This window comes from Bison bison, unplaced genomic scaffold (assembly GCF_000754665.1).
Source record: "Bison bison bison isolate TAMUID 2011002044 unplaced genomic scaffold, Bison_UMD1.0 scf7180017864297, whole genome shotgun sequence".
NCBI lineage: Eukaryota > Metazoa > Chordata > Mammalia > Artiodactyla > Bovidae > Bison > Bison bison.
The window spans coordinates 1,017,837-1,033,082 of NW_011494869.1; the positions used below are offsets into that span (position 1 = coordinate 1,017,837).

At 50.2% G+C, this 15,246-nt stretch overlaps 1 protein-coding gene across 1 annotated transcript in view; it reads right to left on the bottom strand.

Annotated features, from left to right (window-relative positions):
• Nucleotides 1-14,062, bottom strand: part of ZNF536 (zinc finger protein 536) — a 248,766-nt gene extending 234,704 nt beyond the window's left edge. The window contains exon 1 of the mRNA XM_010851100.1: nt 11,893-14,062. Within this exon, the coding sequence (XP_010849402.1) occupies nt 11,893-14,062 (2,170 nt within the window). The remainder of the gene's footprint in view (nt 1-11,892) is intronic.
• Nucleotides 14,063-15,246: the final 1,184 nt, after the last annotated feature.

Below are 15,246 nucleotides of genomic sequence, written 5' to 3' on the forward strand. Positions count from 1 at the left end.
GGCTGCACAGGAAGACAGCCGGTCCCCCAAGTCACCAGACTGTGTTTCAGGGACCCATCCTCTCAGCCTTGGGCCTCCAGGGGCACCCAGGGGACACAGCCACAGGACCCTGGTGACTTGCTCTACATGTGACATTGGAGTAGGGGTTGGGGGATCCCTGCAACCAGAGCTTTGGGCAGTCACTTTAAGTCTAAGCGTGGCACTCCGGCTGGGTCCCAGTCGATCCTCAGCAGAGCCGAGCAAGCACTGGGCCATCCCCTTCCTTGATTCTTTTCTGGAAAGATACAAAGAGAGGGAAGGAGTACTCATCTGAGCTTCCCACTGTGTGTGAGGGCCAAGCTCCCGTTGGCCAGTATGGAGCAGAGCTGGCAAGCAAGGCTTCTGCCTTCAGCCGTGTGCGCCCCATCCCCAGCATGACCCAACAGTGGAACTAAAAGGCAAGAGGTCAGACAGACACGGGTTCAAATCTCAGCTCCACCACTTCCTAGCTTTGTAACTCAATACAGCCTCTCCTGCAGTAGCAGTAGCAGCAGCCATACAGTGTACCTATCTGACATCCTCTCCTCTGCCAGATCACAGGCTCTGAGACACAGAAGCACAGAGAGGCTTAAGGAGCCCTTGCTGGGTCACACAGCTCCTAAGGGCCAGCACTGGAGCCCTGCCCATGACCACCACGCTCTCCCACAGCGCTGTGAGAACTGCCCCCAGGAGGGGAAGAGCAAACCCCCAGCTGCACTGAGTGAGGGGCCCTGGAGGCGCCCCCTAGTGGCAGGACCCCTCCTCCAGGGCATGGAGGCCTCACACAGGGACAGCGGGTGGGAAGGCGCCCTGAGGACAGGAGCTAGGAGGGTCTTCCCAGCCCCGCCATCCACCAGGCACACGGGGCCCCTCAGAGATGACAGGGCCCCGCCACCTGCTCAAGGGTCGAACACAGACATCAACAAGAAATCCCCAAATTCCTAACTGTGCAAACCCTAGTTCTCTGCTCAGTGGATGAGAACCTTGAAAGTTACCCACAGGCCATGGAAACATCGGGAAGGGAGGGGAGAGGAGGGCAAAAACAAGATGAAAGGGGTCTCAGAGCCTTCTAGACTTCCCTACCCCCTCTCCCCCATGAGGAGGAGGACGCCCAGGCCCCAGGGAGGGGAGCGAGCTGCCTCAATAGCCCAGCAGGGTGGGTAAGGCCTGCCCGTGTGGGGGGCCAAGCTCTGGCTGAAGTCTATGCTCTGCTAGGAGTCGTTTCTTAAACATTAGAAAATGCATTTGTCTCTGGGTTAAGAGCCAGGCTTGTGACCTTTTAATTCACAGAAAATAAAGGGCAATTGAGGTCTGATGTGTACCAGAAGAAATTGTTTCCACTCATTCTCATAGTGGGTCTGTATTTAGTTCATGATCCACCACCCCAAAAGAAAAATGGCACTCTCTGTAGGGCCCAACCTCAACTGATGCTGGACATTTTAACATATGAGGTAGTACAGCTTCCCAGATGACTCACCTGGTCCTCTGTGGGGACAGCTACGGATGGTTCTGAAGTCAGGTCGGCTTGGATAAGATGCAGAGAGCATCTTTCCCAGTGTGGGTCTGACAAACTCTCACAGGCTCGACCTGCAGGGTCCCAACAAGAACCCACACTTCACCTGACACCTGACTCATGACCTCCATCTTCCTGTGAACCACAGGGTGGTCAGGGGCAGGTGAGCTGGAGCAAGGAGCCTGCCTCTCGCTCCCCGGTGTGGAGCTTCACCCTGACGCTTCCCCCTGCCCCCTTCAGGGCAGCCCCCCACCCCACCCCCCGGGTCAAGTGACCGGCTGCCAGAACACACAGGCCACAAAGCTGTGAGTCCTCCACGAGCTCCCATCGGGCTCCCTTCTTGGCCTGAGGGGCCCTCCTCAAAAGCAGCAGCTGGACTCTCTGCCAGGGCCTTTTCGGCAGCAAGAAAACTGCCGTTCACATCCAGGGAGAGAGAGGACGGCCAGTCACAGTGGCTGAGCTGGGGGTGCCTCCCTGGAAGTCAGTGGGTTGGCCAGGTTCCACAAAGGGAAAGAGTTACCTGCCACAGGAGCTACTGAGGTGACTGGGGTGGTTCTGCCGTTTCAGGTCCCTTGGGAACAAATGTAGGCACCAAGGCACGTGGGTCTCCTCCAGGCACTTGGGCATCAAGGGGCAGGTGCATGGGGCAGCCCTCCCATGCACCTACCCCTCTCTGATTAGGATTTGCTGGCTGCCAGGCTCAGGGCCTCTGGACACCATGACTTGTCCGTACTCACCCTTGCATCCCCAGCGCCTAGCACGTGGCTCGGAGTTCAGAACCTACTTAATAAGCATTTGTCCTTGAATGAACTAATGAATTAACGAACAAACCAACAAACAAGTGAATTTATGAAAGAACAAACGAGTCACAGGGTTGCTTGGTGACAGGCAACTGCCTGGCTTGAAGGAGACAGATTTCAGTATTTCCTTGGGAGGAACTTTCTCAGTAACATCTCCAGTACTGAAAGAAAGGGCCTCAAGACACAGCATCCCGCTGGGTAATACACAGCTGCAGCCTGTGGGCTGCCATCCTGTGACTTGAGATTCCTCTGCGAGGAGGTCCACTTCCGGAAACAGGGAACACAGCACTTATATGAAGCATTTATCAAAGTATAGCTATCACTGAAAGACAGAGGTGCACAAAGGATAGCCCATGGGCCAAATCGTTCTGTCACCTGGCTTTGTAAATAAAGTTTTATTGGAAACCATCAAGCACTTTCAATTAGGACAGAATTGAGTGGTTACAAAAGAGCCCGCATGACCTACAACACCTAAATTATTTGTTACTTGGACCTTTACAGAAAGAGTTTGTTGATATCTGTGTTGAATATTCCACTGCAAAAAATATGTGACGTATTAGAATTCCCTGGTGGCTGAGACGGTAAAGCGTCTGCCTACAATGCGGGAGACCCAGGTTCCATCCCTGGGTCGGGAAGATTCTCTGGAGAAGGAAACGGCACACCACTCCAGTACTCTTGCCTGGAAAATCCCATGGACGGAGGAGCCTGGTAGGCTACAATCCATGGGGTCGCAAAGAGTCGGACACGACTGATCGACTTCACTATACACACTATATTTAAGTAAAAGCTGGATGGATCATACAGAAGTCTGTAATGTAATCATTTTTTGTGTGTGAAATACATCTTTCAGTGCACAAAAAGAACTGGGAAAGAATGGACTAAAATGTTTGCGGTTGTTATCTCTGAGTGGTAAGGGCACATATATTTTTAAATTATTTTATTTGTATTTATCTGTATTTTCTCAATGTCCAAGATAAACAAGAATTAATTTATAGTAAGAAAAAAATAATAATGTCATTACACAACAAAAATAGCAACAAAGAAGTCAGTAAACAGCCCTCTAGGAAGAGACCAAGTGACTGGGGTTTGAAGGTCAATCCAACAGGACATTTCAGAGGGGGTTAGGTCCCATTTGGGAACAGATGCATGCTGCCAATGCTCTCCTACACAGGGATTATTTTATGTCACAGAGCAGCTTCGCTGAAGGATCACTTCAATTTTTCAAGGCAAATTACTTTTAAAAAAAGAACCTAAAACACCTATTTTAGCAGTGAATTTAACAAAATATATTTAGCAATAAAGAGAAGCATGTATCTGTCTTGGTCTTCAAGGAAACAACCACTGCGCACATTTTACGTTGAGCTAAACATAAGCAAGTTGGAAATTTTCCAAAATGCCTCTCAAGATGATTGAAGACAACCGAGGGTGTCCAAAAACCACGATGACAACCACTGAGCTAAGAGTTTGGGGACATTACTTTAATGAAGAGATGAGAGCACCATGAAGGGGACCTGTCTCACCATACATCAAATGGCTTTGGAACTGAGGTCAAACCAGAGGAAAGAAACTGGTGTCCACCCAAGTCCCAGCCCAGCAAGATGCCTCCCCGGGGGAGAGAATGGACCCTCTCTGGCATCCACAGCACCCAAGGCCCAGAGTAAAACAGCATGGTCACCCCAAGGTGTGCCCTGCTCCCAGCAAAAGCTGAAACAAGACCCCACCCCCGAAAAGCAAGTGAAGAGGCATCAAAAGGCAACCCACCCACCACCCACTTCCTTCTGTAAATATCTGGCTGGGCATCTCCAAGAGAATGGCCGGCCCCGCCACGGAGTCAGCTTGTCCTGTGCCTCCCATAGCCCGCAGACACATGCCACATGTCACACAAAACCCCAGTGCTGACAGCAATGAAGACGTGGGTCCCACAAGCAGCCAGGCCCTGGACAGCCTTCTCTTGGTAGGAAAGAACAGACCCAGGCACCTGAATTCCACCCACCACCGCCTCTACGAACAGCACAGCTCCCTCTGTGCCTTGGCCCACCCAACAGGGAGCCGGAGGGAGTGTTCAGACATGCACTGATTTGGAGTTCTGCAGCCTGTTTTGAAGATGTGGATCAAGGAGAGGATGGCAGCAAATCTCTGTGCTTAGCTCAGCCCTGTCTGTCACAAGCCAAGCCCCCCAGTTCCCCATTCTGCCTCCCCAGCACATGTTAGAGGCACAGTATTCACCTCTTAGATTATATTAACAAGCTCCATTATTACAGAGTTGTCTCTGTAACTACCCAGGACTGTCCTGGCTGGCTCCACATGTTTGCACCCACAGCATACCAGGACTTAGGTGAAAACAGTAAGCAAAATGCAATACAAGATAAATAAATGGAAATACAGCTCCAGGAAATTGAGTGCACTCCTGACAAAGAACAGCTACACCAGATCTGGCTCAGAATTCAGTGGAGGGGCCCAGCAGAGTGAAAATCCACGTGCACAGCAAGGAAGACCTGCTTTAGCTACCCAGCTCCTAGGGGACCCCCAAGCTCTGCTCAGGTGCCTCGCTGCTCAGGTTCTGCCCAAGAAAAAAGGCCCCAAAGTCTGCCCAAGACCTGCTCCCTTGAGCTCCTCTGCAAGGGCCCACAGCTTTCCGAGAAGGGGTTTCCAGATGGCGCCTGGCAGCAGCAGTGCCAAACTCCACAGCTTAAGTAAATGTTGCCGTCGCCCCGTCCTGCCAGGAAAAGGCAAGGGGGACCCACGGCTCTTCTCAGCTGCTGCGACGCTTGCTTCCTGGAGAGGACAGAGAGTCCCCACCACCTGCCCTGCACCCTGCTGGAGAGCCCCCTTTCCTCTGCGTTTGTGAGCTTCACTGCCCCTTTCTACACGCCAGCCCAGTCCACATGGGTCGGGGAGGAGCTGTCAGATGCCAACAGAGGAGAGGGAGGTGAGGAACCCAGAAGGGCAGCAAGCAGGCCCAAGGGTCGCAGATGGCAAAGGCTCCAGCCCAGTCATCACAAATTTGGGACGTTTGCACAAATCCAATCTCCTGATCTCTGCAGGTGTTTCTCCACCCCTACCATCAACGCTCCAAAACAGCCCGACAGTTATGGGAGTTAAGGCTCACTTCTCTTCCGGCCTCACATGCTCAGAACACTGCCAAATGCTCCCAGCACGGGTCTCTCCCAGGTCTCCCTCCACTCTCCATCTCAACATCCCAAATATCCCAGAGGCTTCCCCCAGAATCCAGGGAAATCCTGAGGGCCAGTGAAATAGGAGGTTTATTGAAGCCTGTACCTGTCTCCACCCTGGAGACATCAGGGCTACCTCCCAAAACCTCCTCCAGAGGAGGGCAGAGCCAGGCGCTGGCTGAGGTGGAAAGCGAGGAAGACTCCCTGCTTTACCCGCTCAGGAGTGCACGTCTCATAACAGGCACAAAGCTTCATGCCAATGAAGGGGTTCGAAGGCCCAAGAGCCGGGTGGAGAAGGGATCCGGTGAACAGGAGGACCCCAAGATGCTCCCCAGAGACAGTTCCCACTCTGTAGGAGCGGCTGCTGGCAGTGCTGACATGTTGGGCCTACGTTCCCAGGCCCCTGAGACGGAATAGCAAGAGAGTGGGTGGGTGAAAGGCGGCTCCAGGCAGCTCATGACACATGCTTTGGGCCAACAAGCAGAGGCCACGCTGTGGCCATTTGCAAAGCAAACCTCTAATTCCAAGGTGGTGGCCAACCTGAGCGCGAACCTGCCATTCCAGGTAGCAGCAATCACGCACCTAATGCTTCACGCTGTTTTGAACACTGACTGCTTAATTCTTTGCCTCATTGTAACCTGTCCTTAGCTAATGTGTGTTTTTCTTATTACCATTAAATTTAGATTTAAATGAACGTTCGTTCCTTGTATTAACATGCATACAGAAGGAGCACACTACCGTGAACACATGGGGCTTCCTGAGTTCTCAGGCAGGAGCGCAGCATCCCTAAGAGCACAGGAGCGGGACACGAAGGTGGGCAGGGTGAGGCGGGGCAGCTAAAAACAGCAGGGCTCCAGTGATCCTGTGGTAGGAATCAACCCCGTGGACAGAAGACGGTGTCCCGGGAGTCTGGGAATCCTTGGGAACGAAGAGGAAAGAGGCTTTGCTTCTGGGATCTTGTGTCACACATCTTTTATATCACACTTCCTATTTGAAGACTTTTAGAGCCAGTATGATTTCTCTCTTTCTGAAATGCTAAGTGACAGCACCATCGGGCAGCCCTGTGGAAGTGGGATTTACAGCTCCACGCAAAGGGGTGAGAGAGGCAGCCGAGGCCCCAGAGTGGTACTGAGCGTTCCCAGGCTCAAGGCAATCAAAGGGCACAGAGTGATCGGAAGTTTATAAAAAGGAGCTGCTGTCAGGCGTCCGGCCCCCTCACAGGAGACAGGCGAGGTGAACCAGCATCTGAGGGCTCCTGTTCCCAGCTCCAGCACCATGCCAAGTGGGCGGACCACCTCCAGTCCCAGCAGAAAGGCGGGAGAGCAGAGGGAGCCCACTAGACCCCTGACCTCTGCCCCATCGGACAGAAGTCTGGCCAGCCTACTACCCAGGCTGGGCCAGCTCCTGGGAGGCAGGGCCCACCAGCATCTGCCTGGGCATGGCTTCGGCACACACAGCCGAGCCTCCGTAAATCTCCACAAACACGGCGGCCGCCTGCACACTCTTCCACGTCGGGACGGAAAAGCTGCATATGGCGCTCAGTTTTAACAGCTGAGCTTTAAAAAAGTGCAGCTTTTCATCTCACTGAACCAGCTCCCAAATTAAAGGGTGGGGGAGGGAGAGAGAGGAGGCAGGAAAAGAGAGAAGCTGGAGTGGGCAGGGGGAGCCTTCCACGCTAAATTTGATTTTATAAGGAATTTCAGACTAGTATCTGCTCCAAAGGTCCCTCTGGAAAATGAAATCACAGTCCCTGTTTGTCGTCCCCAAGTTTACTAATTTCATCCTTTAAAAAATAACTTTCTTTTTTCTGCTTTTAATAAAAATGAAGGAGTCTATCAATGAAGAAATCACTCACATGCCTTAGATTGGGTTAACAATTTTTAAGCAAATTTGTAAATGGGATTATTGTTTTCCAAAGTTCTGCTTAGCGAAGAGATTAGTGGCCACAATGCCCAGGGGGCATCCCCTGGTCCTTTTAATTCCCTGCCTGGAGGTGGAAGGTGCTGGGAGAGGAATGGGAGGGAGAAGCCTGATATAGGGCAGTTTTCCTGGAATCGCCTGGAAACTTTTACTTTCTGTTTCCTCTGCTGATAATGACTGTCTTCGCTCTGCAGCCAGCCCCCCTCTCCTCTCCCAGCCCCCTGTTGCTGCCTGCCATCCCCGAGCTCCAGTATAAAGTTTGGCTTTTGCAGCAGGAAGCAGCTGGGCCAAGCAACCAGCGAATGATAATGACCTCAGAAATCTGCTGTTCGCTCGGCAACAATAGGGTGCTCAGTCTACTGGAAAATTGTGTTCATCAGCTAACTCTGCTCAGTTACTAATTGACATTGCCAAATATTTTAAGAACAATTGGAATGCACAAGCAAAAAAAAAATTTTTTTTGAAGATCTTAATCCTCAGACTTAAATTTTTTTCTTTTTCTTTTTTTCCCTTCTTTCGAGTACCCAGATTTGTTTGTGTGGAGCAGTCAGTGGTTATCATGAATGGGGGCAGGGAGGAGGAGCCACATGAGAAAAAGAGGTGGAAAAGAAAGAAAATCTATCATATCACTATACACCCGATGTAAATGCAGGGGAGCCCTGGATAAAGGCCTTTGATGCTGTGGTCAATGGGCCAGCACAGGATGGAGACCCAGCATTTCAGGAATGCGGCTCGGGCAACAAAAGAAGAGCCCTCAAGGCTTCCAGCCCAGCTGATCAAATAATCCTTGTCCATCACAAAATATCATACCAGAAGTAGTAGGGGTTAACAGTATCTCCATCTTTGCATCTCTTCCTGCCTGGCTTTCGATTGATCACGTAACTTAGCCGACTTTATTTAATGAACAGAGGGTCAACGCATTCAATTACCCCTTTCCCACCATCAACACTTCAATTAGCCCCTCTCCAAAATTATGGGGAATGCAGAAGGTAACTGCCCTGTTGGATATAATGAACAGTATCGTTTCTTAGTACATTAAGTTTTAATTATTCTGAGCGTGATTTCCAAAGCAAAATCTGAAGAAACAGAACTTTGGTTGTCTTCTGACTCAGGATAAGGCTAGAATCGGAGCACAGCCTTAGATGAGATTTTAGGGAAAGATACAGAGATTAATGTCGTCGGAGAGTCTGCACGCGAGCCAGAAATGAGGGAGCATCAAAACACCCGCCCCGCTTTCTAAATGTCATAAAAGAGTAAAATGTTTAAGCCGCTGCTTTCCAAACAGTCTCCCTTTGCATTGTACACGGAGGCAGAGATGACATCTACTATGGTGTGAAATTAGTGGCAACACAAATCAACAACAACAACAAAAACAAAGGGGAAAGATGGGGAAGTGATCTGTGTGACTAGTTTTGTCCATTTTCTGTTAGAAAATATGACCTCTCAATTTGTCAAAGGTCCTAGTTTTCGCAGTTGATCTTAAGCTTGGTTCTCAGCAGTTTGGAGAGCCAAAGAACAAACACATTTTCTGGTTCACTGGAATCATTTTCACATGTTCACTGATTCAAACATTCTTTTGCTCACATAACAAACAGCTGCATCCCACATTAGCCTAGCTAGTGACAGTCGCCCATCTCGGCAATAACTGTTTGATTGCAAACTTGACCCCTTCTTCGTCTCGGTCTGAGCAAGACATTTTTAAACAGCCACTCCGTTCCAATCCTCCTTTGCAAAGAATTACATCTGATAACAAAGGACGTCTCTGCCACTCATTGTAAGCCTTCTTCTGGAGATCTGTTCTAAGAGGCTCTCTGTAAAAAGGTTTTTTATGATGAATTCAGAACTACTATCATGTTAAGAGCAGCGATTTATAAAGAAGAATTCATTGGTTAAGATCTGAAAAAATAGTTTCTCAGGCCCTACTGACCCAGTTTTCAACAAAAAAAAGAATCAAGTGATGCAAATTAAGTTTTGCGACATTGTTATGCAGTCTGAGAAATTTGTAAAACCGTGTTTTTGCAGTTATTTCTTAATAGAAGCCTTAATAAGTACTTCTTTCTTTACTTAAGGGCTTAAAGATTTTTTTCTCCCCTTCACCTTGCAGGTTTCTCTCTAACAGGTAATAATAAAATACCTATTGTGTCAAGATTTTTATTTAAATGCTTATTTTAATCGCGCTTTATACAAATCAGACTTGTTAGAAATAAGAGGGAAGACTAACCCGATTTGGTTAAGGGTCCTAATCCCAGGAAAACTTGAATGGCCCAGGCGTGCGACTGATTTAGGCTGCATATTGGTATGCCATCAATTTTCCTACTTAGTCAGAAAATTATGAAAGGGTCTAATTTGAATATGAAGAAAACAAAGAAGTCAACCAGAAATGAAAGAATCAGTATTCACAATTGTACGATACTTCAATGAGGGAAATAAAAGTGAGAAGATAACCACAACTCAAGTATAATTCTCCTTTGAGTCCCAAGCCCGGTTGGTTCTTTTAAGCAAAATGGACTTCTTTCAGCAGGGTATTTAGAGATTTGGAAACAACAGAGATAGGAATAGCATGAGGCTATCACTTGGCCAGAAGGTGAGAAAAACACGGTAAACACGTCATTAATAGAGCCGAACATTTGGTGTCGGAATATTCTGCTGAGACCTTTTCATTTCAGCGGGGCTGGGAAACGGATGAAAATCTGTCAGTGTTAACTCCACGTCACTCCAAAAAGTTAGGAAAGCCAGTTTGTGCTCCGCTTTCTGCCCCAGAAAGGTCCCCAAATCCAAAAACCGTGAGATGACACTCTCCAGGAGAGGGGACCTCCTCACAGGAGGCCAGAAGTAATCCGTCCTGATAATGGGACGCCTGGCACTTTGCTGCCTTCCTGCACAAAGATCCACCTCCGAGCGCTCGCCATCAGGCAGTGACACTGGAGAACCCTTGCCTTGCGAGTTCTGGGCGGTGGTCACTCCAGGCAACGTGGCCTGGCCCTCCGTGGTGATGCAGTCCTCCTCAGACGCTTCCAGAGTGTCTCAGCAGAAGTGAATTGCAAACGAGGCTAGGACTCCAGGAGTACACAGTGTGTTTCATGGGTGTTTAAGCAGAGGCATTAAGTGCTATCGGAATCTCTGGAATGTGCAGTGCAGATTTATGTGTCTTAACAATTCTTTACTGGTTCGTAATAAGCCAGCGGACTCACACTTTATTTTAATACTAATTTTGTCCTAGAAGAAGGGAATACTGATGCATGACAAGAACAACACAACTAAGCTGGCATCTACTTAATAAGTGTAGCAGTGAATTGCCTCCGATACTGAAATATTTATCGAAACTGAGAAGGGAAAAAAAAGAAAAGGGGAAAAAAAAACCTTAAAAAATGACCCTCACCAGGGTGTTGCCACATCTTTAACAGTGGGCAATGCAGTGCCTTGAGGTGTCTCAAACTGTCTTTCATTTTCTAGACTTAATGGCTGATTGCAGAAATCAATGTTGCCATTAGTAACAGGGTATTTGTTATGGCATGATTTCCTCTGTTGTTAGGCTGCAGAATGATTACAGTATTAGTGAGATGCTTTCTTTATAAAGGGCTAGAGATATAACTTTCAATTTACTATCCATTAGTAAGGGGCTTTGGAAATATGGATGAAGGCAACAAGCTTACCTGCTGTTAGGTAGTGATTTTAATTTAGCTGTCTTAGGAGAGTGGGATTTTTTTTTCTTTTTTTTTCCCCCCTCAAACTGGGCCAGGAAGCTTCAGCATTTCACAGACATTTTGATGACAGATTTTCTGCTTTGCTATTTTAGACCCCAGAGCTGTATCGCCCGTGTAACACAGTACAATTTAAGACATGAAGTTGCGCATCTGTGTTGCAAACCTCTGTGCTTTTCCAAACCATCAGAGGAGAATGGTGTGGTTCTTCAGGTTATAGACACATGACAGGTGAAGCAAGCTGTACTTTTGGAAGGGGACTGGAGACAGGTTAGGTCTAAGAAGAGATAGTGAAAGGCCCAAATGAGACAATTATGGGCATACAGTTGGGGGGATAGATCGTGAAGGTCTGAACTTACACAATCACATCAATGGATGGAGCCAAACGGCAGCTCCTGGGTTCCTGAGGTGATGGCAGATGAGGGTCAGGGAACAAAATGGGGCCAGGCAATCTTAGGGGCAAGAAAGGCTATGCCCGCTGGCAAACATACCAACTGGCCATCTCTCCACCACATGGGAGAAGGACTGACTGACTTTCCTGGTGCCAGGGCTCAAGGGAAGGTCACAGAGTTGAAATGACAGCCTTCTCTTAAGGCAGGGCCAACAGGCAAGGTCCACACAGCACCAGGACCACGCCACAGTGACCCCAGGGCTGACCCTGAAGGGCAGCAAGGCCCCCTCCCCACTGAGGCCAGCACAGAATCAGGCTCCGGGGTAGGGAGAGCCCTGGCTCCGGCCACTGTTCCCCATCTCCCCCAGCAACCTACCTGAGGAGGACGGCGAGGAAGGGTGCGGGCTGTCCTCCTGGGCGCTCCCGGTCTGCGAGAGCCCGCCTCCGACCCCGCTCTCCTCGGTGACGTTGGAGGAGCCGGGCGTGGTGGAGCGGCTCACCGACTGGGACTCCTGGTCGCTGCCCGAGCCGCGCCGCTCGTCGGGGCCCCCGTGCAGCCCGTCCTCGTCACCCTTGCGGTCCCTCTTGTGCACGCGGGAGTGCACGACCACCTGGTGGTAGGTGCGGAACACTCGGCCGCAGTCCGGGCACTCGGTGGGCTTCTCCTTCAGGCTCCCGGGACCCTGCAGGTTATACTCGAGAGCCTGGTTGAGCCCGTGTGACAAAAAATCCCGACTGCCTTCTAAAGGGTCGAGCTTATTTGGCAGGTCTCTCTGATTGCCCACTTTAGTGCTGTGAACCAAATCAGCAGGCATTTTCTGCTTGGAGCCATCTGCTCCCACTAACACGTACTCCCGCTTCTCCTTATCAAACAGAACTCCGGCGTTTGCCAAAGTGTCTTCGTGGTTGCGCTGTAGCTGGTGCTCTTTAGACAAGAAGCCGTGTTCCATGGCCATGCCCCTGGCCATGAGCTGCCAAGCCTGGTAGCTGTTCACGGGGTCCATCTCGGCAGCCTTGGCCGCCGCCTGCAACCGCTCAATGCAGCTGGATTTCAGCGGTGGCACCAGGTTGAGGCATCCCAAGAGGGAGTGCTTGTCGCCCTCGGGGACACCGTGGGCCATGCTGGAGATGGGGGTCAGCAGCTTCCCCACCACCTCCTTCTCCTTCAGGGGCAGCTCGCCTTTGCCGTAGAGCTGGCTGGGCTCGCTCAGGCTGGCTTTGTCTGCGGCCATGAAGCCGCTCTGCAGGCAGGAAAGATACCTGGAGTACAGGTTGGCATGGGCCTCTTGGGACATGCCGCCCATGGGCACAGGCACCTCGGGGTCGCTGGGGGACTTGTTCTTCACGGACAGCTTGTTGAGGTGGACCTTCATGTGGTTCTTCAGGAACCAGGGCTCTTTAAAGCGCCGGCCGCAGATCTGGCAGCAGTGCTCGAAGGAGTCCTTGTGCTTCCGCATGTGGCCCTTCAGGAACCACGCCTGGCTGAACACCTGCCCGCACACCTCGCAGCGGACCTCGTTGGCCGATTGCTCCCCGCCGCCGTTGGGGCCCTGGCCCTGGGCCGACTCGGCCGTGATGTGGGCCTTCTCCACGTGGCTTATAAGCTCCTCCTCCTGCGAGGCGGCGAAGTCGCACAGCGTGCACTTGTAGGGTTTGTGCAAGATGCGGATGTGGCGGTCTAGCTCCTCCCGCTTCTTGAACTTGCCCTTGCAGAAGGTGCAGCGGAAGCCAGCGGCGGGGGCCACCGCATCCTCTTGCACGCTAGCCGGCTTGGGCGAGGGCACCGGGTTAGCCACGTCGGGCAGGCTGTGGTTGGTGGGCAGGGCCAGGTTGCACGCGGCCAGAGGGGCCTGCTGGGCGTGCGCCAGGGGCTTCAGGTCAGGCCGGGGCTGAAGCAGGCTGCTCTTCATCTGCTTGTCCCGCAAGATGGCCCTCTCCTCCAGCTCGTGCAGCAGGCGGTTCTCCTCGCGCACCCGCCCGCGCCCCTTCCCCAGATTGCCCAGCTTGTGGGTCCGCAGGTGGATCTTGAGGTTCCCTTTCTGCGCCGCCCGGTGGTCGCAGTACGGGCACTTGAAGGGCTTCTCGCCGGTGTGAGTGCGCATGTGCAAGGAGAGGATGCTATTGAAGCGGAAGCGCTTTCCGCACAGCGGGCACGGATACTTTCGGTTTTTACGGGCGTCGTCCTCGATGTCGCTCATCTGGGACATGATGCCCAGGTTCTGACCGTTGAGGAACTGCTGCAGATCCACCCGCCCGTTGAGGCTGGTGTCCACGTCCCGGCCCAGCTGGTTGGCCAGGAGCGCCATCTGACTGCCCATGGGCTGGCCACTCATGGGCACGTGGGCCTTCTCGTCGAGAGGCGCGGGGGTCTTCTCCTCGGGGTTGGGCCGCGGATGTAGCTCGGGGAAAGCATGGCTGAGCTGGGAGGTGATCTGGTGCAACTTCTGACTCATGGCATACTGGCCGTTGAGGACGGGGCCGCTCAGATGGGGCTCTGCTTCCGGCGCCGCCGAGGACACTCCAAGGCACAGACTGGCTTCTTCCATCCCTGAAAATAAAGAAAGAGTTCAGATCTGTGCCAGGTACCGTGGCACAGTGAATCAACAGCATCAGCTGGTGGGGAATTTGCATTGCATGCCCTACCTACACATAATAATGCTAAGGAATTATAGTCAAAAACAATAATAAAAAAATGAATTATTAAATGCCAATTATGCAATATGGCATTGCTCCTCCAATTTGTTTTGGCGATAGATCGTCTTCCTTGTATTTTCTATTTACAGACTGCAATTATTCATTCACGTTTAAATTATTAATGTTTTACCACTTTCAACACCTAATAACAAATCAGGGGTCTACGTGTTAAACGTTTCCTCCTCTCCCCCCTTTAGCACCTGCACCTGTTGGTTCAGTTCAGAGTTTGTCAAGGAGCAGAATGGCTTTAACTGAAACACCAAACTGACTCACTTGGAACTTTTGTTTCTGGTTACTATATTCAATACGTTCACCAGTCGGAGATGAAAGAGATTATTTTATGATTTGGCAAAAAAAATCCAACCCAATGGCACGATATTTACTGGTACATAATAAAACAAGATAATGTTTTGGGAAAAAATAAAGTAAAGGACAGGCTTTAGAACAATAAAAGGGATTTTGCTTTAGTCAACAAAAAGTGCAGTAATATCTCATTAAGCTGATTAGTATGCTGCTTAGAAACAGTACTAGGTGCTGTAACACATGATTATAATCATAAAAATCCTTCAGTGTTTGCAAGGAAGCATTAACGAGGTATATTAAATTTTAAGGAGACTGCAAGTAGCGGCTTTGCAAACCTTAGAGATTAAGATTTAACCCTTCTGTTACGAAACACTGTTATTTTGTTATTTGGTAACCGTGCCCATCAAAAGAAGTATAAATTATCTCGTGATGGAATCATAGTGGGTTGTTGAGACTGCTCAAATTTGGGTAGGGGGTAAAGACTTACACTGCAGAGTGGGCTTACCCTGTCCTTCAACTGGCAAGATATCTGCAGCAGAGACTTTGATTGGGCTTAAAGAGATCTTTTATAGAACTGGATAAAAACCAATTAAAATCCAGGGACGATGCCATAGGAAGTCTCAACCAAGTTTGAGTGTTTTTAATAACTTTCCCAATATACAGTAATGAGTACAAATTGTACCTGCAGTATGTGTTTTGCAGAAAATTAGAACTCAAAGCTGTTTGTTAAACA